Source organism: Dermacentor silvarum, chromosome 3 (genome assembly GCF_013339745.2).
Source record: "Dermacentor silvarum isolate Dsil-2018 chromosome 3, BIME_Dsil_1.4, whole genome shotgun sequence".
Taxonomy (NCBI): Eukaryota; Metazoa; Arthropoda; class Arachnida; order Ixodida; family Ixodidae; genus Dermacentor; species Dermacentor silvarum.
Window position 1 is genome coordinate 128,446,573 of NC_051156.1, and position 27,079 is coordinate 128,473,651.

At 49.1% G+C, this 27,079-nt stretch overlaps 2 protein-coding genes across 2 annotated transcripts in view; one reads left to right on the forward strand and one right to left on the reverse strand.

Annotated features, from left to right (window-relative positions):
• Positions 1-27,079, reverse strand: part of LOC119445778 (glutathione S-transferase 1-like) — a 603,258-nt gene that overhangs the window by 21,882 nt on the left and 554,297 nt on the right. The gene's annotated exons all lie outside the window — the stretch shown is intronic.
• The window catches only part of LOC119444775 (uncharacterized), a 59,077-nt gene continuing 51,570 nt past the window's right edge, over positions 19,573-27,079 (forward strand). The window contains exons 1-2 of the mRNA XM_049664733.1: positions 19,573-19,764; positions 26,870-26,928. Coding sequence (XP_049520690.1) covers positions 19,624-19,764; positions 26,870-26,928 — 200 coding nt within the window. The 5' untranslated portion in view covers positions 19,573-19,623. The remainder of the gene's footprint in view (positions 19,765-26,869; positions 26,929-27,079) is intronic.

Below are 27,079 nucleotides of genomic sequence, written 5' to 3' on the forward strand. Positions count from 1 at the left end.
ACTGAATATTTACTGATGAGAAATACAGTGTGATAAGGTTCGACAAAAGTCTTTTTCAATTTGCATCCTTAGACTCTAATAAAGTTAATTAGGAAATAAAGTGCCACGGCTAACGATGATAGTTGTATAACGAAATAAGAGGCAAAATATACAAGTGAAGGTCAAGAGGGCGGTGTGGTACTTAAGAAGGAAGCCTTATGGCAGTGTGTGTGACCAAAAAGAAAACGAGGCGCAACAACGCTGTGTGACTTACCCGAACTGTGCATATTACGAACAGTTCCTACAATACCAGCGCTTCTTTGTACGTCCTTTTCATACACGTAGCCTTTCACGCAATGGATATCACTGAATGGCAAAAGTAAAAGCTCATCTAAGACTGCACGGGCGCTAAGGAGTTTCGCCGTATGAAACAAAAAAGCGTGTAAATAAAAGTTTCAGAAATATATACGTATAAAATTTCACAGACTGCATAGTTCTTAACCCTTTCAGGCGGCAAACATTTGTTTTATTGAAAACTTACTTCCATGCCATTTCTTGCATCGTCAGAATCATAAAATGCATACAGCTGTAGAATAGATTAGGAATTTTACATGCTTTGGTGAGTTTTGCCAAGTTTAAAGAATGTAGACTTCATATGAAAGCTCACTGTTGGATGACCAGATATGAGAACATCAACTATTTTATTTCTAGCAAGCTCCGAATTAAAGCACCTATCCAGCCACTTGAATTATGCCTGCTGCAAAAAAAATCGGGAAAACAATGAAAAAGATTGCTATAGACATTCCCTAGTGGAACTTGTGAGACAATGCGCAAGCATTCTTTCTAGTTGCTCAGCTTTCAAACATACCTGACGCACACGAATCCGTCTGGTCGTATGGTAGTGACGATTGCCTGGTTTCTCTTGTTTTTACCCCATGTACAAATATATACATATTGAGAAGAGGTTTATTGGCAATCCTTCAAGGACGCTACGAGTTGCAAGAACGGCGAGGCAGCGTGGAGCACCGTCTCCAAAAACACCAGCGACCAACAGCGCGAGCAGTGCGGGCCGAGCGTTGGCGATGCCGCTGGACGGAGGCGCGTCTTCTTCTTTACAATTGCCCCCGCAGAAAAAGAGCCATCCCAGCGACCTAAGCGGTTGTTGGCAGAGGGTCATGGTAGGGCTGGAGACGCGCCACGTGGACAAGATTACGTCCACGCCGGCGCATGTCGTCAGATGGAGAAAGTGGCTCGATGAAAAAATTCACCGGGGACGTTCGCTCCAAGACGCGGTAAGGCCCTTCGTACTTTGGAACGAGTTTTGAGGAAAGGCCTGGAGTTTGGCAAGGAACAGCCAGCCATACAAGAGACCCTGGGGCATACGTGGGACTGGGCAGTGAGTCGGCGCGGCCTTCCTTCTGGCGCTGTTGTTCTTGTGGCGTAAAGGTGCGCGCAAGCTGGCGGCACTCTTCGGCTTGTCGGGCAGCTTCGTACACAGGTGGGCATCCGGAAGCGTCAGGACGGTATGGAAGGAGAGTGTCGATGGTATGCAATAGCTCCCGTCCATATAGAAGGAAGAAAGGCGAAAATCCCGTAGTAGCTTGTATGGCGGTGTTGTATGCGAACGTTACAAAAGGAAGTACGCGGTCCCAGTTCCCATGATCAGATGCCACGTACATCGCGAGCATGTCATATGTAGTGCGGTTAAACCGTTCCGTGAGCCCGTTAGTTTGCGGATGGTAAGCCGTGCTCGTTCGATGAATGATGTGGCATTCCGAAAGCAGAGCTTCGACGACCTCGGAGAGGAAGGCGCGACCTCTATCACTGAGGAGTTCTCGAGGTGCGCCATGTCGAAGGATGAAGCGATGCAGGACGAAAGAGTCTATATCCCGCGCTGTAGCATTCGGTAGAGCAGCAGTTTCGGCGTAGCGTGTCAAATGGTCCACATAAACTATGGTCCACCGAGTGCCATCCGGTGTCATGGGAAGCGGGCCGTGGAGGTCAATGCCTACGCGATCGAAGGGTTTGGCAGGGCACGGAAGCGGCTGTAAGGCGCCAGACGCACGTAAAGGTGGTAATTTGCGACTTTGACAGTCAGGGCAGCACTGAACAAACTTTCGTGCAACAGTGTACATTCCCCGCCAGTAGTAGCGATGGCTTATACGTTCGTAAGTCTTAAATACTCCGGCGTGGCCACATTGCGGATCGTCGTGAAAAGAGGCACAGATTTGGGATCTTAAGCTGCGGGGAATGACTAGTAGCCATCTACGGCCTTCGGGAGCGTAGTTGCGTCGGTGGAGCAGCTGATAACGAATGGCGAAATGAACAGCTTGTCGTCGGAGGGATCGGGATACAGGGGTGGTCGATGACCCAGAAAGATAGTCGAAAAGAGAAGCGATCCACGGGTCACGGCGTTGTTCGGTGCCAATCGAGTCAAGGTCAATAGAAGACAGGGGGTGAGCGCAAGTGATTCTGCAGGCCAAGTCAGGAGGTAGAGGTGAACGGGATAGGGCGTCTGCGTCAGTGTTCTCGCGTCCGCAGTGGTAGACGACGCGAAAATCGTACTCCTGGATTCGGAGTGCCCAGCGTGCTAAGCGGCCAGATGGATCTTTCAACGTGGCGAGCCAACAAAGCGCGTGGTGATGCGTTAACAGATCAAATGGGTGGCCGTATAAGTATGGGCGGAACTTGCCAAGCGCCCATACTAGAGCCAAGCACTCTCTTTCAGTTACGCTGTAATTGGCCTCTGCTTTTGTCAGCGTACGACTCGCATAGGCGATCACGTAATCGGAGTAGCCGGGCTTGCGTTGCGTGAGGACCGCGCGAAGACCAACCCCGCTGGCGTCTGTATGTACCTCAGTTGCAGCTGTCGGGTCGAAATGGCGAAGAATAGGTGGAGAGGTAAGAAGACGACGCAGTGTAGCAAACGCGTCGTGGCATGCAGTAGACCAGGAGGAGAGGTCCGCGCCACCACTTAGGAGCTGGGTCAAGGGCGACATGATCGATGCGAAATCGCGGACAAAGCGCCTGAAATATGAGCACAGGCCCACAAAACTGCGTAGTTCTTTGACGTTAGTAGGCTTCGGGAACTGAGCGACTGCACGAAGTTTGGCAGGGTCCGGTAGAACGCCGTGCTTTGACACGGCGTGGCCTAGAATGGTCAGCTCCCGCGCAGCGAGGCGGCCCTTCTTGAGGTTCAGTTGCAGGCCAGCGTTGGTGAGACACGTCAAACATGTCGAAGGCGAAGGAGGTGGTTCGGAAAGTCAGGCGAGAAAACCACGACATCGTCGAGGTAGGAAAGACACATAGACCACTTCAGGCCACGCAGCGTATTGTACATGAGTCGTTCAAACGTGACAGGCGCGTTGCAAAGTCCAAACGGCATCACGTTGAACTCGTATAGGTCGTCAGGTGTAATAAACGCCGTTTTCTGGCGATCGGCTTCAGCCATTGGAACCTGCCAGTAGCCAGAACGCAAGTCTAAGGACGAAAAGAATTCCGCGCCCTGAAGGCTGTCGAGGGCGTCGTTGATGCGCGGCAAAGGATAGACGTCCTTGCGCGCAACCTTATTTAATCGACAGTAGTCAACGCAAAAGCGAATAGACCCGTCCTTCTTGCGAACGAGAACGACAGGAGATGGCCAGGGACTGCGGGATGGTTGGATAACTCCACGGCGTAGCATATCATCGACTTGGTTGTTGATGACGCGACGCTCGTCCGTGGAGACGCGGTACGGTCGTTGACGCAACGGCTGGTGTAAGCCGGTGTCAATGTAGTGCTGCACTTCCGACGTTCCGCCCAATTGCGGCTGAGAAACATCGAAGGAATTTCTGAAGTGGTGTAGAAGCTGAAGGAAGCTCGGAGTGTTCGGCAGCGGTTAGCGTAGCGGCGATAGAACTCGAAAACATGTCACTCGACGACTCTTCAAGCGTTGAAAGGACGAGAAGTTCGTTTGAGTCAAGATGGGAAGATTCATCTGGCATGGTAACAAGGAAAGAAGAGTCAAGCTGTTCCACGCGGCCGAGACATTCGCCGACATGCAACGCCGACGACGAGACATTCGCCGACGCAGAAAGTGGATTGTACACAAAAATATTGCTGATGCCGGCGGCAATGTCAAGCGTTGAAAAAGGCAGTGGAACGACTTTGCGACTCATAAATATGTCAGATGGTGTAAAGGAGACCGTACAATCGGGGAAGGCATCGCAGACGACTGACACAAGGGCAAAAGAGCCAGGTGGAATGTCGGTGTCCTCACGCACGGCCAGTTTCTGCGGCTGATCAAGAGCGTCGTGGGATGGTGCATCACACAGCGGCGAAAATTCAACTTCAGCTCGTGCGCAGTCGATGACGGCATTATGATGGGACAAGAAGTCCCACCCAAGGATGACGTCATGTGAGCAGGCAGGAAGAACAATAAACTCGACAATGTACAAAACGCCTTGTAAAACACACGGGCAGTACAGGCTGCGAGAGGTGTCACGTGATGCGCGCTTGCCGTGTAAAGCGACAGTCCAGACAGCGGCGCGGTCACCTTGCGCAGCGAACGGCAGAGTTTGGCGGCTATAACAGAAAAGGCGGCGCCTGTGTCCACAAGCGCAAAAGTAGAAATACCTTCGACAGATATTGCGACCGTGTTAGCAGGAGAAGAGCGAGGACTTGGGCAGTTCGAAGATGGCGCAGTTCTTGCCTCGCGAACTGCGGCGCTTAGTTTTCCTGGTCGCAGGGTGCGGGTCGGCGACGCATTGGGGAGGGCGATCGTCGACGAGGAGATGGGGATCGGCGCGACGGAAATTCAGGGAGGTCAGAAGAAAAGTAGCGCTGGGAGGGACCCGGGGCTGATTGGTGCATGGGCTGACTGCCATACTGTAACAGCCAGGCTGCGTCGTCGGGAGTTGGAAGGCGACGGCGGCAATAGCGAGCGACGCGTCCTGGCGTGCAGCAGGCGTAGCAGATGGGACGATTGTCAGGCGTCCGCCATGGATTGCTGACTTTCTGCCCCGCCCAAGAAGCAGTAGGAGCGGCGGGTGGTGCAGACTGTTCCAGGATCGAGAAAGGTGGCTGGGGAGGCCTACGCACTACCTGCGCATAGGTAGGAGGCACAGCAACAGGCGGCACTGCCTGCGCATACGTAAGAGGCGCGGCAACTGGCTGCACTGCCTGCGCATACGTAAGAGGCGCGGCGACAGACTGCGCTGTCTGCGTATAGGGAAGAGGCGTGGCCGCAGGTGGCTGGTAGTGAGCGACGGGAACAGCTTGAGCGATCTCGTCGGCAATGAGAGTGTGGAGCGGTGAAGGCAGACGACAGGACGGCTCCTGAGTGAAGGGGACCAAGGAAAGTTGACGGGAAACCTCCTCGCGCACGAAGTCCTGAATCTGCTGCAGCAGGGGAGAGTGGTCGGAAACGGCAACCAGACTAGCTAGCGAGTCGGTGTTCGACAGAGGTTGCCGAGTCAGGGCGCGTTGCTTCTTCAGCTCTTCGTAGCTCTGGCATAACGTGACAACTTCACAAACGGCGCGCGGATTCCTGGCCAAAAGCATCTGGAATGCGCCGTCATCGATGCATTTCAGGATGTGCTGAACTTTATCAGCTTCGGGCATGGCGGCGTTGACACGTTTACAAAGGGAGACGACTTCTTCAATGGAGCTAGTGAAATTTTCACCCGTCTGCTGTGCACGGGCTCGCAAGCGCTGTTCAGCGTGTAGTTTGCGCACAGCAGGTTGACCAAACACTTCAGTGAAAGATGTCTTGAAAGCTGACCATGTCGGGATGTCGATTCGTGGTCATGGAACCAGAGTTGGGCAACGCCAGTGAGATAAAATATGGCGTTGGTCAACTTCTCGACGTCGTCCCACTTGTTATGTGCGCTCACCCGTTCATATGACGTAAACCAGTCCTCCACATCCATTTCATCTGTACCGCTAAAGACCTTCGGATCACGTTGCCGAGGAACCCCGGTGCAGATGACGGGCCGGGGTGCAGGCACCGGCGGGTCTGTGTTGTCGGTCATGATGAGCGGAAGCGTTCGGATTAAATATATATATATATATTGAAACGGGCAGATATATAAGGATAAATGGGACCGTTCTTACTCTGCAGAAGATATGGCCGGTACAACCAGTCACTACGTCGTCTCTTTCGTCTTGTTAGTGGTCCTCTTCTTTGTCCCTCTCTTGACACCGTGACATAAGCACCGGCGGCGAAAGCACCGACCCGGCGTCTTCTAGATGGCGGCCACATATATAGTATGACTTGAGACGACCACGTGGACGATATCAGATGACGTCGATGACGGGGAAGCATCGGTTGGAGCTATTTCGTAGGTGACATCACTGAGCTGTCGGACGACGTGGTAAATGGCCAGAGTACCGGGAGAGCAGTTTTTCCGATAGGCCTACATGCCGTGAAGGAGTCCAAAGGAGGACGAGGTCGCCGGCAGAGAACTGGACATCACGATGACGGTTGTCATAAAGAGACTTCTGGCTTGCCTGCGACTCAGAAAGGTGGCGGTGGGCAAGCTAGCGTGTTTGGGCGGCTGTAACTATGGCGTCGCGAGCGTACTCAGACGGGGACTCGAAAGCAGTTGGCAGGAGCGTGTGGAAAGTCAATGTCGGGTCACGACCAAAGAGGAGATAGAAGGGGAAGTAGAGCGCGGTGTCGTTGTACGCGAACGTCACAAATGGGAGCGCGGCGTCGCAGTCACAATGATCTGAGGAGACATTCATCTAGAGCATATCTGTAAGTGTTTGGTTCAGGTGTTCAGTGAGGCCGTTTGTTTGAGGATGGTATCCTGTCGTGAACTTGTGTTTCGTGGCACAAAAGCGAAGTAGATCTTCGATAACCCGAATAAAATTTAGAAGCCCCTGTTTGTGAGAAGCTGGCGAGGACATCTGTGGTGTAAGATGACGTCTTGGAGCAGGAAGCCTGCGACGTCGATAGCCCAACTGGTCTAGCTGGATGGCTCGTGTGACGGCGTAGCGGGTTGAATAATCAGTTGCAACGGCAATATACTTATTTCCAGCTCTGGAGGTAATGGAAGGGCCCAACAGGTCGAGACCAACTCGATAAAACGGTTTGGTAGGTATATCAATTTGCTAGAGGGTTCCCGCCGGAAGCAAAGCAGGCTTCTTACGACGTTGGCACGGTTCACAAGCAGCGACATAACGTCGCACGGCAAAGTAGAGTCCAGGCCAGAAAAATCGTCGCTGGATACGGTCGTAGGTTCCTGGAAACACCCAGGTGGCCAGCAGTAGGGACATCATCAAGTTACGCGAGTAGCAGTTGCCCGCAGGTGAGAAGGAACGACTATCAACAGTTCGTGTCCTTCTGTGCGCATATTTCGGCCGTATAAGATGCCGTCCAAAACGAGGAATAAGCTAAGCGAGAGGTCTGACAGGTCATAACGGAGGCGGCTCATGAGGTCGCCCAAGTATGCATCACGTGCTTGCTCCTCGCTGATGTGGTGGAAGGCGGAGAGCGTGAACATGCCAGTAGTTGCATCACTGGAGTCTTTAGCGTCGACGGGGTGCCGAGACAAACAATCGGTATCCTGGTGTAGCCTAGCGGACTTGTACATCACTGTGTAGGTCAATTCTTGAAGATTTATTTGCAAGTGGCCTAGACGACCCGTTGGATCCTTAAGTATCGAGAGCCAACAAAGAGCGTGATGCTCCGGGGAAACAGTGAAACGTCGACCGTACAAGTACAGCCGGATTTTGCTCACTGCCCATTCGAGTGCAAGGAACTCGTGCTCTGTTTTAGAGTAATTGCGTTCAGCGTGTTCAGGAGCGGAAGGTAAGTTCTGTTAGCCGATATGGTCACTATGTTGTGAAGAAACGACACGCCATGCGAAAGTAATGCACTAACACAGGGAGTGACAACATAGTCACCATCCTGTACACAGGGGTTGGGCACAGCAGTAATACAGGTCAGTGCCTGCGAAGTTAGACGAGCAAAGCCCGCGCAACAGAGCTGGAACGGCACAGTGTCGGTAAGGTCGGTAACATCAAGGAAATCAATTTAGACTACACCAGCCGAGCAGTCAATTATAGCTTAGTGGGCAGATAAAAAATGAAGGCCAAGGATCCCGTCGTGAGGTCAGTGGTCAAGTACATGGAAGAATACAGATGCGCGGCGACCAGTGACGCTGACACGAGCGGCACACATTCCCAGCCCAGCGGGAGTTCCTCCATCAGCCACTCGTATACGATGCAGGACTCGGTAGGAGTGAGCACTTTCTTGAGCCGCTTCCGGAGATCAGCGCTCATGACCGAGATGTGTGCGCCGGTGTCGATAAGGGCAATGGCAGGTAGGGCATCAACTTCCGCAGCGATTAGGTTCTTGTCTGTCGGCAAGGTAAGGAGAGGATTTGCAGGTCGAGACACCAATGCAACGTCACCTCCGCGAGCTGCATCCGCAAGTTTTCTGGGGATGAGCGTACAGAAGGGTGAGGCGATGAAAAACGACGGGGGCGGGGCGAGCGGTACCGACGATCGTGTTGCGACGGCGAATGGCTGGAGCGTCTGGTGGATGCAAAGGGCCACGGTCATGGTGTGTCGGGTCATTTGGAGCATGAAATGGCTGGCGCTGGCTGTCATTGTGGCGGTAGTAAAACATGGAGTGTGAAAACGAGGGCTGACAATAAAGGCAATAGCGAGAAATGTGTCCCACGCCACTACGATGGAAGCATATGGGCTTGTCATCAGGTGTTCACCATGGGCCGGATCTCAATAGCGTCGAAACGTCGGTGGAGGTCGATGAAGAGGGAAGGGCTAACCGGAGGGCGTGTTATGGAGCACACGGGTTGTATTCCTGCGTTTGCCAGTTCTTCGCGGATAACTGCCTGGACGAGTGTACATCGTCGATTAAGCATCCTCAGAAGAGCACGCGAAAGAAGATGGTGACGCAGCCACGATTTCGCGCCGCACAATTTGGACAATGCTATCCGTAGTGGACGACTGAAGGGCCGAATGAGCGTCGTTGCACGACGAAGTAGCGGCGGTGTTGGGAAGCCGCACGAACTGTCCGGCGACGCGACGGCTCTTTGCATCTTCGAAACATCTGTACTAATGGATAATTCCGCCTACCGTCGAGCAGTCTTTAAAAACGAGCAAGTTAAACGCTTCATCGGCGATGCCTTTCAGAATGTGCCTCACTTTGTCAGCCTCGGGCATACTTGAATCGACGCGGCAGCAAAGAGCTAGGACATCAAGGATGTACGCAACGTACCACTCGGTAGCTGTCTGAGCTCAACAGGATAGGTGTTTCGCAGCGGCGTACTTGTGACCAGCGAGCTTGACGAAGAGGTCGCGAAGTTTTTGCTTGCATACGTTCCAGCTGGTCAGCTCTCCTTCGGGTGTGTTACGCCAGGTGCGTGCTGGTCCCTGGAGGTAGAAGAGAAGATTTGCGAGCATCACTGTCGGGTCTTATCGGTTGTGTGCAGCGACGCGTTCGTATATGCCAAGCCATTTTACGATGTCGACATTGTCGGTGCCATTACAAGAGAATATGCCGGGGTCGAGCGGATGCGTCAGGACGACTGACGGTTGCGGCATCGCGGATGATGACGGCCCGGGTGCGCCGGGTGCTGACGCCGCGCTTGACCGAGCGGCCTGGTCGTCTGTAAGCAAGTAGGACGGCCACGGATACCCCCGCTGCGGAGTTCCGTCTTGTGCATTACCCATCACTTCCAGCAAACATGAAACGGGCAGAGATACAAGGTTACATGGGACCGTGTTCACTCTGCAGAAGATATGGCCAGTACAACCAGTAGGGCGGAACGTTAGGTTAGCCCCACTACGTCGTTTCTTTCGTCTTATTGGTGATTGTCGTCTTTGTCCCTCTCGTGGCACCGTGACAATATATATATATATATATATATATATATATATATATATATATATATATATATATGTGATGAGCAGGTTCTTGTTTGAAGGCAGGTCTCTGAGGCAGAGCCTCAGAGGACCGAATCAAAGGACGAAGCCGTTGGTTTTAAAGAGCAGAACAAGACATTTAATATACACGTTAAGATGGAAAGTAGGAGAAATTAAGGGAAAAGCAGAAGGAATAAATAGAAAGGAGGACACAAGAAAAAAAAATCCAAGTTAAACACCACACAGAGTTAGGGCTTGGCATAGGTGATAGCGCGCGTAACACAGTTCCATGTGGAAGGGTGGCGGCAAGGCGACGAAAGAAGGCGGCGTTCGTCTCACCAACGTTTCGGCGTCGCTGAGCGATGGGCAGGAAACCCGAGCGTAGCAGCGCTGGCTTGTAGAAGGCACGCTGGCGGCGTGGCGGCCCGGACAGTTAGTTGGAGGCGGCGTCGTGGCCAGGCAGCTCGGTGCAAACTCAGGCCCGTGGCCCAACTGTTTGCGTTCTGCCTGCGGGCTCACGAGTTCATCGACCTCGGGCAGCCATCCGTGGTCGGGTGGAGTGGCGACGTCTGGGAACTGGCTGGCAGGAGGCCCCGGCCAGGTGAAGTCGTGGAGGCTCGGGTCCGGAACCCGACGGCCTGTCTTCAGCTCCCGGTCCGGTGGTCGTCCTTCGCCCGGCGCCGCTTCTCGAACTCCCCTTCTCTTCGGTCACTGCCTCGTTTTTCTTCCCTCTGGCCCGTGTGTCCCTTTCGGATTGGTCACCTTCGGGCTCCGTGGGCATCGGTCATTGGCCCCCGTGAGCGCCGTGGTTCTTTCCAATTGGATGGCGCTTCGTTTGTTTCTTTGTTTCTTTGTGCCGCGTGTTCACGCGCCGGGCGGTCTTCGGCGTCGTCGTTTTCCAAATTCGCCTCGGCGCGCGCTCTCCTTGTCGTCTGCTCCTTGTCTCCAACCACCGCACCTTGTCGCACACTACAAATATCACAGTCTCCTGCCACCGCACCGTGTCGCGCACTACACATCACATAAGCCCCTTTTTGGGACAAGTTTTTTCACAGGAAAAACTGCCGGTCACTGCGCGGCACTCTTCACACATATGTTCTAAACACCACACACATCGTTTAACATAACGTTCATTGCGGGTGGTACACCACCTAACCCTGACCAGTTCCATGCACAGTTCATTGGGCAAATCAAACAACATTAACAAGTTCAAAACAATGTTTATGGGCTGTATAAAATGTTTATGGGGCGTGTAAAGTCTGAAACTCACAAAAACTACTTCAAATAAAGCACTTATAGTTGAAAACAAAGTTGTCTATTCACAACAATTATGTTTCTGTCCAAGGTCAAAGATCTCGGGATGGCGACCGGCTATTCAATCGGCTTCTTAGGTAATGGCGTCCCAGGTGAGACGAACCGTGCGTGTCTTTTGCATTTGGGACACCCGCCCTGGAACCACTTTAGTCTCGTCCAGGACATCATTAACTCTAGATCCACAACCCTTTAGCTGCATGCATTGAGATCGAAATATCTTAGAGACTGGGTTGGGTGCGTTAGAATGAAGTTCTGATCTATCGGCAGAACCTGTACCCGGCACTTCACCGGAAATGCTTTCTGCTTCTGCTGACAGAGGGGATTGATCTGTTTCCTCATTACACAAGCAGGAATGCACATACGTTATGTTAACATCTAGGAGATCACTCTGTGAGATGACCACATTGTGTTCCCCAGTGGAACCACACTGTGCTGTCTCATTGGAGCTGAGGAGAGGAGCGGATTGCTCCTTGTCAAAAGTGCTTTGCCTCCCAGAGGCTCGAAAGCACATCTCCTCCGCTACGGAACTTTCACGTTCCCTTGTCTCTGCTCTAGGAGTGGCTATGCTTACCCTTTCTCGAGGTAAGCTGTCTGAATGGTCCCCAAACTTCGTGAGGCCACTTGTCACCGCTGAGGGCGATACACAGGAAGAATGTGCGAGCGTCTCATTGCTCACCTCATCCTCCTCGAGGTCACTGTCTATGCGCCCTGTTGCCCAGTGCGTCGGGCTTTTTGGAGGTACCTTTGCCTCTTTATGTGACGTGCTGTTGCTAGCACGGGTGCGCATGCGTGCCTCGATCTCATTTATGGCTGCCTGCTCCTTCTCTAAATCCTCTATGTTTTCACTGCGGCCCATCTTAGGACCAATACTACCCTTTCTGCTGCCCGCCAGACTTTCATTCTCGCTTCCTCGCTGCGCGTCTAACTCTAACGAAAGACCGCGACGGCGTTCGAGGCAGCCACTGGAGAGAGATTTCAAAACGTCGTGTCTGGAGCGCGTGTCAAACGCTCGCTCGATCGAGCTTGCATGAGACTCCAGCTCGCGAATCTCTCTCAGTGCTCGTGCCCTTTCCACCTCCGCTACCTTGATACGAAGCTGCAGCACACGTTGTTCGTGTTCGATTTGCTGCTTTCTCGCTTCGCGTTCTGCAGCCCGCTCTTCTCGCGCTCGCGCCTCCTGCTCGTCGTACCACGCTTTTAACTCCGCCCCTTCAAGCCCCATGCGCTCCGCTAAAGCCAATAACTCTCGTGGGCTAGCCATTGTGTTACGCTCTTAAACTAACAACAACAAAAAAAAAGAAAAAACAAACGGCTTCGTCCTGTCCAGCGGACGCCAATTTGTGATGAGCAGGTTCTTGTTTGAAGGCAGGTCTCTGAGGCAGAGCCTCAGAGGACCGAATCAAAGGACGAAGCCGTTGGTTTTAAAGAGCAGAACAAGACATTTAATATACACGTTAAGATGGAAAGTAGGAGAAATTAAGGGAAAAGCAGAAGGAATAAATAGAAAGGAGGACACAAGAAAAAAAAATCCAAGTTAAACACCACACAGAGTTAGGGCTTGGCATAGGTGATAGCGCGCGTAACACAGTTCCATGTGGAAGGGTGGCGGCAAGGCGACGAAAGAAGGCGGCGTTCGTCTCACCAACGTTTCGGCGTCGCTGAGCGATGGGCAGGAAACCCGAGCGTAGCAGCGCTGGCTTGTAGAAGGCACGCTGGCGGCGTGGCGGCCCGGACAGTTAGTTGGAGGCGGCGTCGTGGCCAGGCAGCTCGGTGCAAACTCAGGCCCGTGGCCCAACTGTTTGCGTTCTGCCTGCGGGCTCACGAGTTCATCGACCTCGGGCAGCCATCCGTGGTCGGGTGGAGTGGCGACGTCTGGGAACTGGCTGGCAGGAGGCCCCGGCCAGGTGAAGTCGTGGAGGCTCGGGTCCGGAACCCGACGGCCTGTCTTCAGCTCCCGGTCCGGTGGTCGTCCTTCGCCCGGCGCCGCTTCTCGAACTCCCCTTCTCTTCGGTCACTGCCTCGTTTTTCTTCCCTCTGGCCCGTGTGTCCCTTTCGGATTGGTCACCTTCGGGCTCCGTGGGCATCGGTCATTGGCCCCCGTGAGCGCCGTGGTTCTTTCCAATTGGATGGCGCTTCGTTTGTTTCTTTGTTTCTTTGTGCCGCGTGTTCACGCGCCGGGCGGTCTTCGGCGTCGTCGTTTTCCAAATTCGCCTCGGCGCGCGCTCTCCTTGTCGTCTGCTCCTTGTCTCCAACCACCGCACCTTGTCGCACACTACAAATATCACAGTCTCCTGCCACCGCACCGTGTCGCGCACTACACATCACAATATACATATATATATATATATATATATAAATATATATATATATATATATATATATATATATATATATATATATATATATATGTATATATATATGTATATTATATATATATATATATATATATATATATATATATAGATCCTCTTAGGATTTCAGGTATACCTATGGTGCGCATCATGTCCCACGCTACAGATAGACAGACAGATTTCCGAGTTAAGTAGCCCTGTATTGCTTACGTGTGAAAAGTTAACCGGCTAGATACAACGACCCACGGACAGCGAGAAAGAATACCCAACCGTTTATCTTCCCACTAGTATTTCTAAAACATTTTGCAGATGTCATTTAAACCTGCAGCACAAATCCAATCAGAAGTGCTTCAAGATGTACGCGACAAATTTCAAGCATGATAATTTATATCAATGCTTTTACTGCTGAAGCATTCTATTGTCGTATACTGTACACAGCAACGGAAAGGGTAAATTAAACACTTGAAATTCTGCACTCTAGGGAGAGCAATCATGTTTCAATAACCGTAAAGTAGCTCCTGCTTCTGGGTGCAGTCTGTAAAGAACGTACTAAGCCCAAATGCCGTCAACGAGATCAGGTCTTAGCCCTGTGTTATTAAGGCTACTAAGTAACATTTTCCCTTGTATGAAATTTAGGAAGAGTAACGAGGCGGTGTACGTAGACGCCGCGCGATAGGGCGAAGGAAGAAGTGCACACGCGATCGCGGTTGTAGACAGCACGTGCAAATGCCTCGCGAGTGCCACAGTGACCACGGGACCCACGGAGGTGGCAGAAGAAGCCGCGATAGCCTTAGCACTCGTCACGGTGCCGAACGCTGCGATCGTGATCAGCGACTCGCAGGCGGCAGTCCGAAGGTTCGCACGCGACCGCGTCTCGCGGGAAGCGGCCCGCATATCCAAATTTGTGAGGATGGGGACTCGTAAGGACGTATTTTTGGGCTAGTTGGTTCTTCATCATCAAGTAAAAAAAAAACAGCGCCAGAATATGCACAGGACCAAACGACGAGTAACAGAAAAGACACAGGACGCACTAACAACTGAAGGTTTATTCACAAAAGGCGTATACCGTATGCATGTACCACGAATCATCGAGATAAGCCTGTGCACTGCGCGAAAAACGTTGTCTATTCAATTCCTTTGGATTGCGGTGCATCTTACATAGGCCAAACAGGAAGGTGCCTAAATGAGAGATTGAAAGAACATAAGTACAACACAACAAAGACAATATCAGGACATCTAGGTATTCATTGTAGGAACTGCGGCTGCGCTGCATTAATGGAAAATACTAGTATCATGTTCATATCGGCAGACAAACTAACAAGGGAGATTGTTGAAGCCCTGGAGATAAAAAAGCTGGATGAGTCTTGTGTTAGCATGCCCTCCGTCATACTTTCGGATAAGGATGTCAAATTCCTTAGAAGAACCGCATTTCGCGTGCAGTAGGCTTGGCCATGTGATGCAAGTGACAGTTTCCTTTGTGTGTTTGTTCATGTTGAGCCGGTATACATATTCTGCGCCTTTTGTTAATAAACCTTCAGTTGTTAGTGCGCCCTGTGTCTGTCCTGTTACTCGTCGTTTGGTCCTGTGCATATTCATGGTGCTGTTTTGTTTTTTACTTGATGACAGGGACTCGACGTCCCAAAATTGTACGGTCTTCGTCCTCTGGACCCCGGCACACACCGACTTCCCGCTCGCGGACAACTAGGCAGCCCACGCCGCGGCTCGAGGTCTCACTTGCCGAGCCGTGGCAGACTACGTGGCCGCCGCCTCTGCCCCCGAGTGCGGGGCGTCGGATCTGCCGAATCTGCCGAATCGAGACACTACAACAGGCACGCTGCAACAACAACAATCACGAATGGCTGCAGAGCGATCGCCTGACCACGTTCAGAGACCTCACACAACACTACAAACTCGAAAGATGCAAATTCCTGCCACCGCACGTTAAATTAAACAGGAAAGTGGCCGTAAACTTACGCTTACTGCAAACACACAGTTACCCAAGCCCGGCCTGTCTTACGCCACTGTTACCCGAGCTTATACCCGACTGCTGCGTGTAAAGCGTTCGGACACAGAGCAACGCTGCGACACATGCTGTGGGAAATGCGCCGGCAACAACGGTACCGAAACCGCCGCCGTTCGCGACGCGCCCAAAACGGCAGGCGTTACTAGATTAAAGGGAACCTCGAGTTCACTCATTCCCGCCGTTGCCCTGGCTGCTGGGGTCGCCAGATACCTTCTCCGTCGGCGTCGCCGCCGCTGGGAGGCGGCCCTGAAAAGTTCGGAGCTGGAAGACCAGCTCTTGGCCATCCGGTAAGCCGAAGGTGCCGCCGAGTCCAAGGACTTCGAGCCGACACCTGAGGCCACTAAAAGCAAAGTGCCGGCTCTTTAAATAAAGTTTATTTCTTCTTCTATGTAAAAAATGTCAAGAGAGGTCATCAAACCCTTTATGATGGATGCATGAGTGTTTTTTTATGTATATTGACAATACGTGGAGGTCCAACGTTGGAGGTAAAAAAAAAAAAAAAAAAAAAGCAACGGCCAGAACGATTGAAGGCAATATAGGGAGCTTATGTGAGGAAACATACCAAAACAGGTGCAGGGTAAATCTCACTGAATTAATAGGGCTAATAAAGCGGCAAGAATGTCACACTGCGTAGAAAACGTAGTGTGACACTACGCAGAATGAGACATGACCACGATTCTTTACCGTGACAGAATAGATGCAGGTTGTGGTGTTCGCATAGCCATATCGGAATATAGTTCAGCCACACAAAGACAAAAATGGTTCCGTATGCATCTCGTACGCATGGCGGCGCACCCACAGACCTTGCGATTGGAATCAAATAATAGTAATTACTTATGTTTTCGTGTTTTTAGAATGGAATTCAAGAATGCTAGATTCTACCAAGGAGACATTTAGGAACGGAGAAGTAATTTTTAAACAAAAAAAATTGTAACATCCAACATACCTCCCCAAAATGAGCCATTTTAAGGAATTGGCTCATTCTAATTAAGCTGTTCAATAATGATGTCACTTTTTCAATAATACTGCGTTATCTGCAGAACTTGTATGCTTCGAAAGCGAACGGTAGCATCCTCTAACCAAGAGAAATAATAATTTGAAGACAGTGGGGCCTGACACGGCCGACTTTCACAGCACGGAAACGACAGTCATCTTGGTTTGTTCTTGGCATTAACAGCCTCATCGCTTCAGCCGCTGAAACACTATTGCCAAAATTACACGTGGCAATATTAGCCAAAGCAAGGATGTTCAAACCAGCGATGGTCCTGAAAGCTTGTGACAACCTGGCCTCGCTTCAATAAATCAAGCAATCAATGTTTCATTTTTAACAATAGGAACTTAAGGTGAAAAGGGGGAAGATTGAAAAAACAAACGATTATGCTTCTCGGTACTTCAGCACGGTTACCATGTTGTGGCGTAACCTAGCCTGGGCATTTGCTGCTTGAGAGAAACACCTGTAGGTGAGATACAGCGTTTACCATTAACTGCTGTTGGGCACGATAGCCCATGTGAGAGCCTCAGCCGCATTCGAAACATTTGGTCGGATGCGTAACATAATGTGGTATACTATTGTCTTGTGCTCACAAAAGACTTCTGACATGGTCGAAGTTATTGAGCTGCCTGTTGCTTTGCCACATCGATGTGGTTTAGTGCGCGGCGCATTAAGTTTCACGGCTCCACTCGACCGTCAAAGAACTAAAACTGGGAGTACCCGCCACAAACACGCTTAACTGTAGTACCTCAACTAATTACAATGTTCGCTAACTACCTATTTCCGTTACCGGACAGTGCGATGAAGAAGCTTGCGAGTCAGGACAGCACCAAAAGGTAAACTTTGTTTAAGATTAGGTGAGAAATGGCAGCGAATTCAAGCATTTCGAAGTTTAGAGTCGGTTGTTTGTCCCCAGAACTGCGTGATATAAGGCGAGACGCCTGACGCCCTGTGTTCTTGGGCGTCCGATCATCGCGGCCTCATGAATCAGCACCGACTGTCAAAATATCGAATCTCCCCGAAAATTGCAAACTTCCCGCAAATATAAAGATTTACAACCGCGTAAATAAGGTTTCCCAAAAAATGTTGCCAAATATTGCCTTTTTCATATATCATTGAAATCCTAATTCATAACCACTCTTCTGGAAGATAGATTTTTGGGGGTGGGGCACTCAGATGCCCTATCATTTGCGCAGCGGACGACAAGCGATAGAGGCCACCAGCCGAATTGTGTGCTTCGTGTCCAGCCTTTCTGACCATGCTCGGACAGTGATTTCGTATTTCGCTGCCCCCTGTTTAGTGCATTGTATACACAGTGTACATGGCAACAGCTACCGCTATGCATGGGTTACTGAGGTCTAGATTGTGGTGTGGAAGGTATATAAACAAACAGGGATAAATTTTGCAAAGGTTGGCCTATGGAAAGGTTGGCCTACAGAAAGGTTGGCCTACGTTTTGATGTGTAGACCTATCTGTGTGCCTATCTAAACGTAGACAAGCCTTTGTGAGGTACTTTATCCCTGTTTATGTAGCTTCTATACCACAGTGTGCTACTGCATCTGTCGGCGCCCTTCTTGATTCAGGGAAGTAGGAAGCAGTGTGCTTGCGACTGCCCAATTTTCTAAAGTAGAAAATCACATTAGGCTGGGAAACATAACAGTGTTAACAAAATATAGATATGCGAAAAGATTAACGCATATTTGTGCTCTAACGCTGGTATTTGGAAGTGAAGAGGACAGGAACAACAGACGCCATATACACGACACAAATACGCTTTGTTAGCGCTTCGAAAGTTGGTACGCTATGGTCAGTATATTATAGCAGTGAACCATCTACTTCCAAGTGATTCTGAGAGGGTATCATGTTAGTAATTCACCATTCTATATTGAGTCGTTAGTTACCGGCAGCAATACATAACATCAGTGCCACCATTTCCCGGCATAAAGGATGCAGGGCAACAACAGTTTTTAAAGCGAAAATTTATATGGCTAGGCGAAATCGCCTGTCCATAGACTATCATCATGAGCATCGGCTCCAGCGTCCTCTCTTCTCCTGCAGCTGGCCCGTTGACTCGTGCTCGTGCTCGAAACGCGCGTGTGCCACTGCTCCCGCCTTCGTCGTCGTAGTCTGCTTCAACAGCTGGCTGCGTTCCCGCTCATCATTCCAGCGTCGAATTTCACTTCTGTTCTGTCGTCGTAATGAGGCATGAACCATTACTTAAGGGGGTATGAGCCATTCATTGTCTTACGTAACGTACAGATTTAATTTTGAAGCAATTTAATTTCGAAGAATCGCAAGCGGCAATGGCGGCGAACGCTGCTAACCACACCGCCGAGCAAACTCGAGACAACGAACGCAAGCGACAACAGTGGACCAGTGATTGCGTCAATAACTTAGCTGTCTCCGCGCCGTACGCAATCACGGGTGCCGTAGGTTTCAGCTTCGCTGGTTAACCTTCTTCACGGAGTTTAAGGGCCGATGATTCGTTTTTTTTGTGTGTGTACTCCGCACAACAGGAGAATTATGCAGGGCTTGAAAACAAATAAAGAAATCAATGTCGCTACAGTATGCTACGCCGAAGTGGAAGTGATGAAACGCGATCCGTGTAATTCATGACAAGTTGCACATAGTTTCCGGGCAAGGCAGCCGTTTTACTGCTTATGTAACCTTCACGAGGCCGCCCTTAAGTAGCGAGACATATCAAGGTTCGGAAAATAAGCGTCGGAGACAAATGCTCTTGGGAAGGGTCATTGTGCCACAAACGCTGCGTGGGCACATGAAGACAAGGCTGTTTGCTTTACTCCTGCTATCAGATACGCTTTATGGGACAATTCAGGCCGCGTGTACGCGACACTGTCATACCATGCGCATCCTTCAATGAGCGCAGCCTCCCAACAGCGCTGCAAGAGTAGGCCTTGGCCTAATTTGGCGGAAGCTGAACACACTATAGCATCTCATCGTGCATCATGCCATGGCCTACTATACACACTTGCAGGAAGATGCGGTAAAGAGCAGACACGACCGCGGCAAGATCCCCACGCATTCTTACCAATAGAGAACCGTTCGCGCAACACCGCCGTCTTACCGCAATGCCTTACATCCTCTACAACATTTACAGCAGCCCACCGTGCCTCATGGTCCGCATGCTGGCAAAGCACATCGGCGTGGACCTGGAGCTGAAGAATGTGAATACTTCCAAAGACGAGCACCGCACCCCTGAGTACCAAAAGGTGGGTCTGCAAAATGGTCAAGTAGGCGTTCTACTCTTCGACATGTCTACACAAATAGGGATGCTGCTGCCGATAGTGAAAACTAATTAGGCTGAAAAGCTTTTGTCCACTTCTGTGGATGGAAGAAGTGAGTTCACTTGTCAGAAGACACCCGAAACGAATATTTACAAGTTATTACAATGGCTTGGCGGCATACGAGATGGTGGGTTAAGTTTGCGAGTCAGTCTGCTTCGGCGTCTTCGGCGCTGAACTTAGTTCCTTCTGTAGCACCACACTGTAACTCGCGCCAGTGTATTAGGAATGCCGAAACATCCGGCTCTCCGTGAGCTACACAACGTGGCAGCATTTTTATAGCGCGAAGCATTTACAGAGATACAGCGGTGCTTTTTTCGCGTAGAATGGTTTATGCGATCGAGTGGAAGTGCATAAAACTTACCGATCACGCAGTGGCAGCGGTTTGCTAACTCTTTCCTTCTATTGAGGTCCCACAATGGTAGTGCGACCTCGTGAACTTTTCCTCAAGTTCACGGAAATTCCCTCAAACTGAAGTGATCTGGCCGAAATATGGTTATGGTAGTTCATCAAAATGTCATATTCTAAGGTGGCCGCGACATGACAACTGTTATTGAGTGCGGTACAAGTGATATGAACGAACTAGGTTGCTGTAGTCTCCCTTTTATTCACTCACACAAAACATCCTTCGGCAGCTGTAAAACACAACAGGAACCGCAGTTGTTGCGAAGAAAGTGTGGACAGCCTCCATACGACATGGGCCTTTGATGTGACTTACTACTTTTCAAGTCTACGAAACTTGATGTTAACTTTACCGCATTTAAGGGGAATGAAGATTTCCAACGCAGAGGCAGAGTCAGCCGCCAGAATTCAAGGACTTTTGGCCGCCTGACAACAAATGGCCCCTGCCCATTGATACTCTAGCTCCATCTTATTATGGTTCAGAATCAAAGCTTTTTCCTCTTCCTCGTCTTATAAATACCTTGGGATTAATATTATTCACGACCCGTCATGGAGCATGCACGTTAACTACGAAACTAGCAATGCTGACCACACACTTCTTTACATGCGCCGTAAGTTCTCCAGAGCACCTTCGTCCCTGAAGTGAAAATCGTACAAAACTGCAGTTTTCTCTAAACTGAAATGTTCATCCACCGTCAGGGACCCCAGTCAATTTACGGGATGAGCATTTTTCTATATTTTATAATTTTTTTTTCAAAATCGTCTGTTTCAGATAACATAACTCTAGGCCTCGAGCAATGAGGGCAATGTTCAGAGAAGTGGAGATTACTTGCATGATAAATCCAAGCCCATATTCAACTAATCAGCAAAAATTCAATAATTCACGTCCTAATTACTTACCTTACAGCACATATTGCAATTTATGAATTGTATCAGGTGAGCTTGCAAGACATATCCACTCGAAACGAATTACCAAAATGACACCACTTTGGAGATATTCCTCATCAAAATCACCGTAAAAATTCGCTGTTCCACTTAGTTTTTCAACAAAACGCTCTTTGATGCATTGAAGCACAAAAGTAACTGCTACGCCTATGCATTTCGTCTCACAATTTGGAAAATCATATTTCAGTACAATGGCTATTTCATCCCTAAAACCAGCACTAAATGTAACCACCTCACCGGCTTCGTCGCTGTCATTTATTTATTTATTGTTATACCCTCAAGGTACAGTTGTACATTGCAGAGGGTAATGGCAAGGTAAATACCAAGGCAAAAGACACATAGCTGATTATAGAAAAAAATACAAACACAAACAAGCAGAAACAGCATCTTCAAAAGTACTATCCAAGATGCTTTGTTTAATGCGAAGCATATTTTGCCTCATTCTTGGCTCTTTGCGGTGGGCAGGTAGGTATATAAGTTGGTAGATGGGTTCTTGTCTCGCCTCACTCTCACAAGAAGACAGTGATACATGAGTGATAGCGGAATCAAACGTCTACCGCCGAACCCAACAGCCCGGTGTTCGAACCATTACGACACGATCACTTTCTTTTCTATTTATTGCATGTTTTTAATACTACATGAACAAAAATCATTAGCCATTCCACTCTGTGAAGGTGGACGACCAGCGAAGCTGTTTAGCACCCGACACAGATGTGCCAAAGAATTTTGAACAAAGGTACCAACACATTTATTGTTAGCAGCGTGTTCAAAGGGGCTGGTTGGTTAATCATTAGAAAAATACAGAAACAGCGCGACGCAGTACAAGGGCTCAGGACAGGGCGCTGTAGGACAGGGAGCCCTCATCGCAAAACGCCCTGTTATTTGCGGCAAGGAATAATGAATATTCGATTCTTAAACCGATTTGGATAGGACAATATTACAGTTGTTATTTTTTCAAAAACTTCAAATATTAGCACACCCCTACTAGTTACGTCACTTGACCTACACCAATATATCCTACAGAGCTACGCCTGTTGCACGTGCACTCATGTCGCCGACGCGGGTGGATGGCAGATGGTGCGAGTGCGGAGGCGTCACGTGACGCGTCAAATACGAATGACCCCAAATATTCAGTGAGCGATATATTTAGCTTGTCAGGGCGACATCCCAACAAGTTGGAAGCAAAATTTAGAGCCGTTCTTCCTGCCTGCATGGAGGCTGCAATGACACGTGGCAATAACATGGCACGCATCCTGTTTTCGCAATTGGGATCACCAGAGGATTTCGGGCACGTACCTTCGGTAGAATAAGGTTTTGTCAAGTGAACAGAAATACTTTTATTTTATAGCAATAGAGTGGGAAAAAACGTGTAGTTGAGCACATAGCTCAAAAAGACTTAGACAAAGGTAATATTGCACTAAACAACTGTATTCTTTTTTGCTACTGGTCTAGATTTTCACAGCCATGTGTCACGATTCACCACTGCCAAACATTTACACCAGTAGCGAAGTACAATACACTTGGTTGATGCAATATTAGCTCCGCGTTTGACTGGTAGATCATTGCGCTACCAGGCGACCCCACCTGTTTAAGCCGCTTCTTAAAGGGACCCTGAAACGATTTTGACGATTGTGTACAAACGTACTGAGTCGTTAGAATAGGTCCTTCTGATCATTAATTGACGCATCTAAGCGCTCCACGTAAAGCGTGTAATTTATTATAAGGTTTTAAAAATGTACATCGCTACCGATTGCAGCACGCCAGCGGCAGATTTTTTTGCCCAGATGACGTGTTTTGCCCAGAATACGTCACTGGGCCAGCTATCCGAATCGCTGCCCAGGGCGCGTCATGGATACTTTTTCCAACATTATGGTGAACAAATGTTGTTCGTAATAGTTTAGATGTTAGTTAATTTGTTTCTATAAAAAGAAAGTAACAGAAAGAGAATGCACAAGGACATGTATCACTACACAAAAAGCACTTCCGGCCCACAGCAAGTGTCGTCTGCTTGTGTTACAACGTGCTCCGTGTTGACGAGAGCTGCGCGGTCAGTGTTGGTCTTGTTCTTTCTTTACGCGAGCACCATGGTTCGCCCTTGTGTTGTGGGCTGCAAACGTAGCGAGCGGCGACATGTCAAGCTGACATCGTACCCCGCTGCAAGACGGCAGACCAGCGCAGTGGCTGCAGCGTATCGGACTGACGGTATCCAAACGGCGCCAGCATCTACGCGTTTGCGGCCGTCACATCACGTCGAAGGATTGCCACAATAGAATTTAGCTTATCCGGTATTCAGGTGAACGCAAGCGTAAGTGCACTGGCTGTTTTACCACGTTTTACGTGATCAACGGAGGGGCAAACGTGAACTGCTTGCACGGTGCAGCCACCTGGCGGCACAAAGCTCAACCAAACACACAGCTAATATAGCAATAACCAAGTTTTTTCTACTTTGCTGCTGGCTCAAATTTTTGGCAGGAGCGTAATCTTGAACACGTTGTCTTTTTATATGCTTCAAATGTTTTATACTTGGTTACAGGAATATTAGATCTGTATTTGGCTGTTTGAGCTCTGGGCCACCAGATGGCTGGACCATGCATGCCGATCAGGCTGCTCTACGAAGCTCCTTCATCACAGCGGTATGGAGGGGCTTTAGTTTACGCATCTGGATATCCGTCAAAACACCCTAGCCCGTCTGTGGTTACCGGAATACCGGACACTCTCGGCGCTGCGACAGAACGCTCGCAACGCACGCTACTTGATCGCTCTCGCAGGGGATCGACGGCCGTGCGGCTAGCGGAGAGGTTGGCGAGCCTTCGCGCGCTGGCTCCAAGACAACCGGAAATAAACGACAACGTACGTCACAACATGACATCCCCGATCACTCGGCGAGCGAGTTGAGGAGGAAATGCATGGCTAGGGAGGATGGTAACTTGTAATCGTCTGTAGCTCTCTTAATATGAGACGCTTCACTTAAATTGTGACGCGAATGTTTTACTGTAGCTGCACCCTACGCGTCTACAAAATTTGTCCGAACCGTTTCAGGGACCCTTTAATCAAGGAGTACCTCAGACATACGGGAATATCCTAGGGAGTATCTCTGCAGATTCGAAGTATCTATAAAGATTGCACAGCTGCTTTGCTTGTTCACAAAAAACGTAGAAATTTATATCATCAAGAAGAAGGCACGATCTCTCCAATGCCGTTCACTGCATGCTTAGAAGTATTCAAGCTGGGAAGGCTTAGTAAGTGAGCACTTCATCCCCAATATTGCTGAACAGGACAACGTGTTCTGCAAACTGAAGGCCTTCGGTTTGCCTTCGGTTTGCAGATTAAGATGAGATTGTCCTGTTCGGCATTATTGGGGATGAATTGCAACAAATGATTCAGGACCTTAACTGAGAAAGTGTAAGAGTGGGGCTGAAGATTAATATGCAGAAGACAAAGGTAACGTTCATATGTCTGGCAAGAACCGGCAACATTGATGCTTCAGGTAGCATATGTGGGTTTATTGACCAGTTGGCTTCACCCAAAAAGATCACGTACTCGTGACGCCTGCGACAGAAAGGATGTTCCACATCCGCCGTTAGGTTTGTGAGTGGTGGCGTTGGCTTACACTCCCAGTGTTAGTTCTAGTTGTAAAAACATAAATACCCCAGAAAGTGAATCGGAAAACGGCGCCGCGGTAGCTGAATGCTAAGAGCATTGCACGCCTAAAGCGAAGACGTGGGATAGTTCCCCGCCTGCGGCCAGTTGTTTTTCATCCGTTTTCATTTCCATTAACTTATCATTTCTTTTATTCAAATATTAGGTACAAGTAATTTCCCCTATGTTGTCCTTGGTGTCAATGTCTGTTGTCTCCTTATGACATGATTAGTAAACCGGACCTCTCGGTTATCTTTCTTCTCTGGCAAGGGAACCGTAATTCATGATTGACAGTGAGATTCTAGAGTTTGTGCATGAGTACGTTTATCCACGTCAATTACACACAAGAGATCCTGATCATGAGAAAGAAGTTCCGGAAAAATAAAAATGGGTTGGAGTGTATACGGCAGGCGTTACCAAATCCTGACTGGCAGCTTACCACTGTCGTTGAAAAGAAAAGTGTACAATCATTGCATTCAAGTGGCGCTAACATATTGGGCAGAAACTTGGAGTTCAACACAGTAGCTCGAAAACAAGTCAATACATATACATATGCATAAATATATACGAAACGTTATGGCGATGGCAACGGTGACGCCAACGGTGAACAGCCGCCTGGTGTACTCATATATTTGCTATCGCAATATTAGGTAAGCCGGATAACTGAGCCGAAATTCAACTTTTAATGGCCTCTCATTGCTTTTTCTTACTTTCCTATTTACGTTGCTGGCACGCAGCCGAAAAACCAAGGGAGGTGCAGCAACCTCTGAATATTATTGTCTATCTAAGCTCGCTTTTCAGTACACTTGAATTTATTTCTTTAAAGACCCCTTCGTAGCAGTATGAGATAAGGGGAGGATAATAAATGGAAATATTAGAAACTCAGTGTAGTTTCCGCCACTATGTTGCCGCATTGACGCAATGTATAATAATGGGCTTGTAAGGTATAATAAGTAAAAACATCATTGGTGATTTAGCAGTGAGTGCAAGAGAAATGCGTGAGCATTACGATGCACATCTTTGAAGTTCCGTGTTCACGCATTAAGCCGTGTGTGCCACATTGCAATATTCTGTGCAGGAGCTCACTCAACACAGGTCCTGCTTCTTTGAGGAGCGATGTGCAACTAACAGTGGTCCGGAACAGACCACCGTCAGTTGCACTGTTTAAGTATACGTGCTTTTTTTTAACTTTGACAGTCTTAATGATCATGCATTAATAAATGTGTTGTAGAATGTTTGAAAAGAATGGGTGGCCAATGAAATATGGGTGGCAACATCCTGGGCAATGCCTATGGGCTCGTGATTGATGCACTCAAAAGTGAGTATTACTCACTTTAGAATATAGCTCGCTTTTGTCGAGTTCATATAGTATATGAACAGCGAAGCTGTTTAAGACAGCCGTAGTTTGTGGTTCGTGGTTCGTATCAAGAAACTAGGAAGAAATGAAAGATAGTAAACTTTGTTGCCGAGGCGGGATTCGAGCCCGCGTATCCCCGGTCCCAAGTCTTAACTACTAGACTATACAGCCACCCTTACAGAGCATGCATTTATGCGAACCATATGATTGCGTTCGAGCATCGTCGTCTTCGTCCACAGCTGGCGCGTCCGCACGTTTGTGCTTTGCGAGGTGAAGAGGTTTTGCGCGCTATGACAGTGAGAGAGAGAGAGAGACGCATTCACGGAGCGGGTCTGCTGGAACGCGTGTTTCTGTGCCGTGCTCCCTATTGGGCAGCAGAAATTAAGCGTCATTTTCCTCAATGACCCACTTGTACTACTATTTGTCCTCATTGCAACGCGGTGTCTGTGTAGCAAGCTGCGCTATGCAACGCGCAGTGACAGCCGTAAGTCCGAGACGCGCGAAAGAAATTATAATCATCATGATAATAACATGAAAAGTTCACGCGAACTTCCGGAAAATGCTGGGCTATGATCGCCCAGCTTCGCTACTTGAAGCGTTGCGCGGCCCAGTTAAGCGTTTTTTATATACTCGTATTATATTAGTTCATACTGAATCGTGATTAAATTTCTTCCTTTTGTTTCGATACAGATAAATCCATTCCAGAAGCTTCCTACGCTTTCCGATGATGGCTTCATTTTATATGAAAGGTGAGTTGCACAACGTAATCCAAGGGACTTTTGATGTTTCGCGTTAGGTAGGAATGCTGGCGTTATGAGAGTTGCCGTAGTGCAGAGCATTTGATTAATTTTCACCATCTACAATTCTGTATCATACACGCTATTCCTATTATTTCAGCAC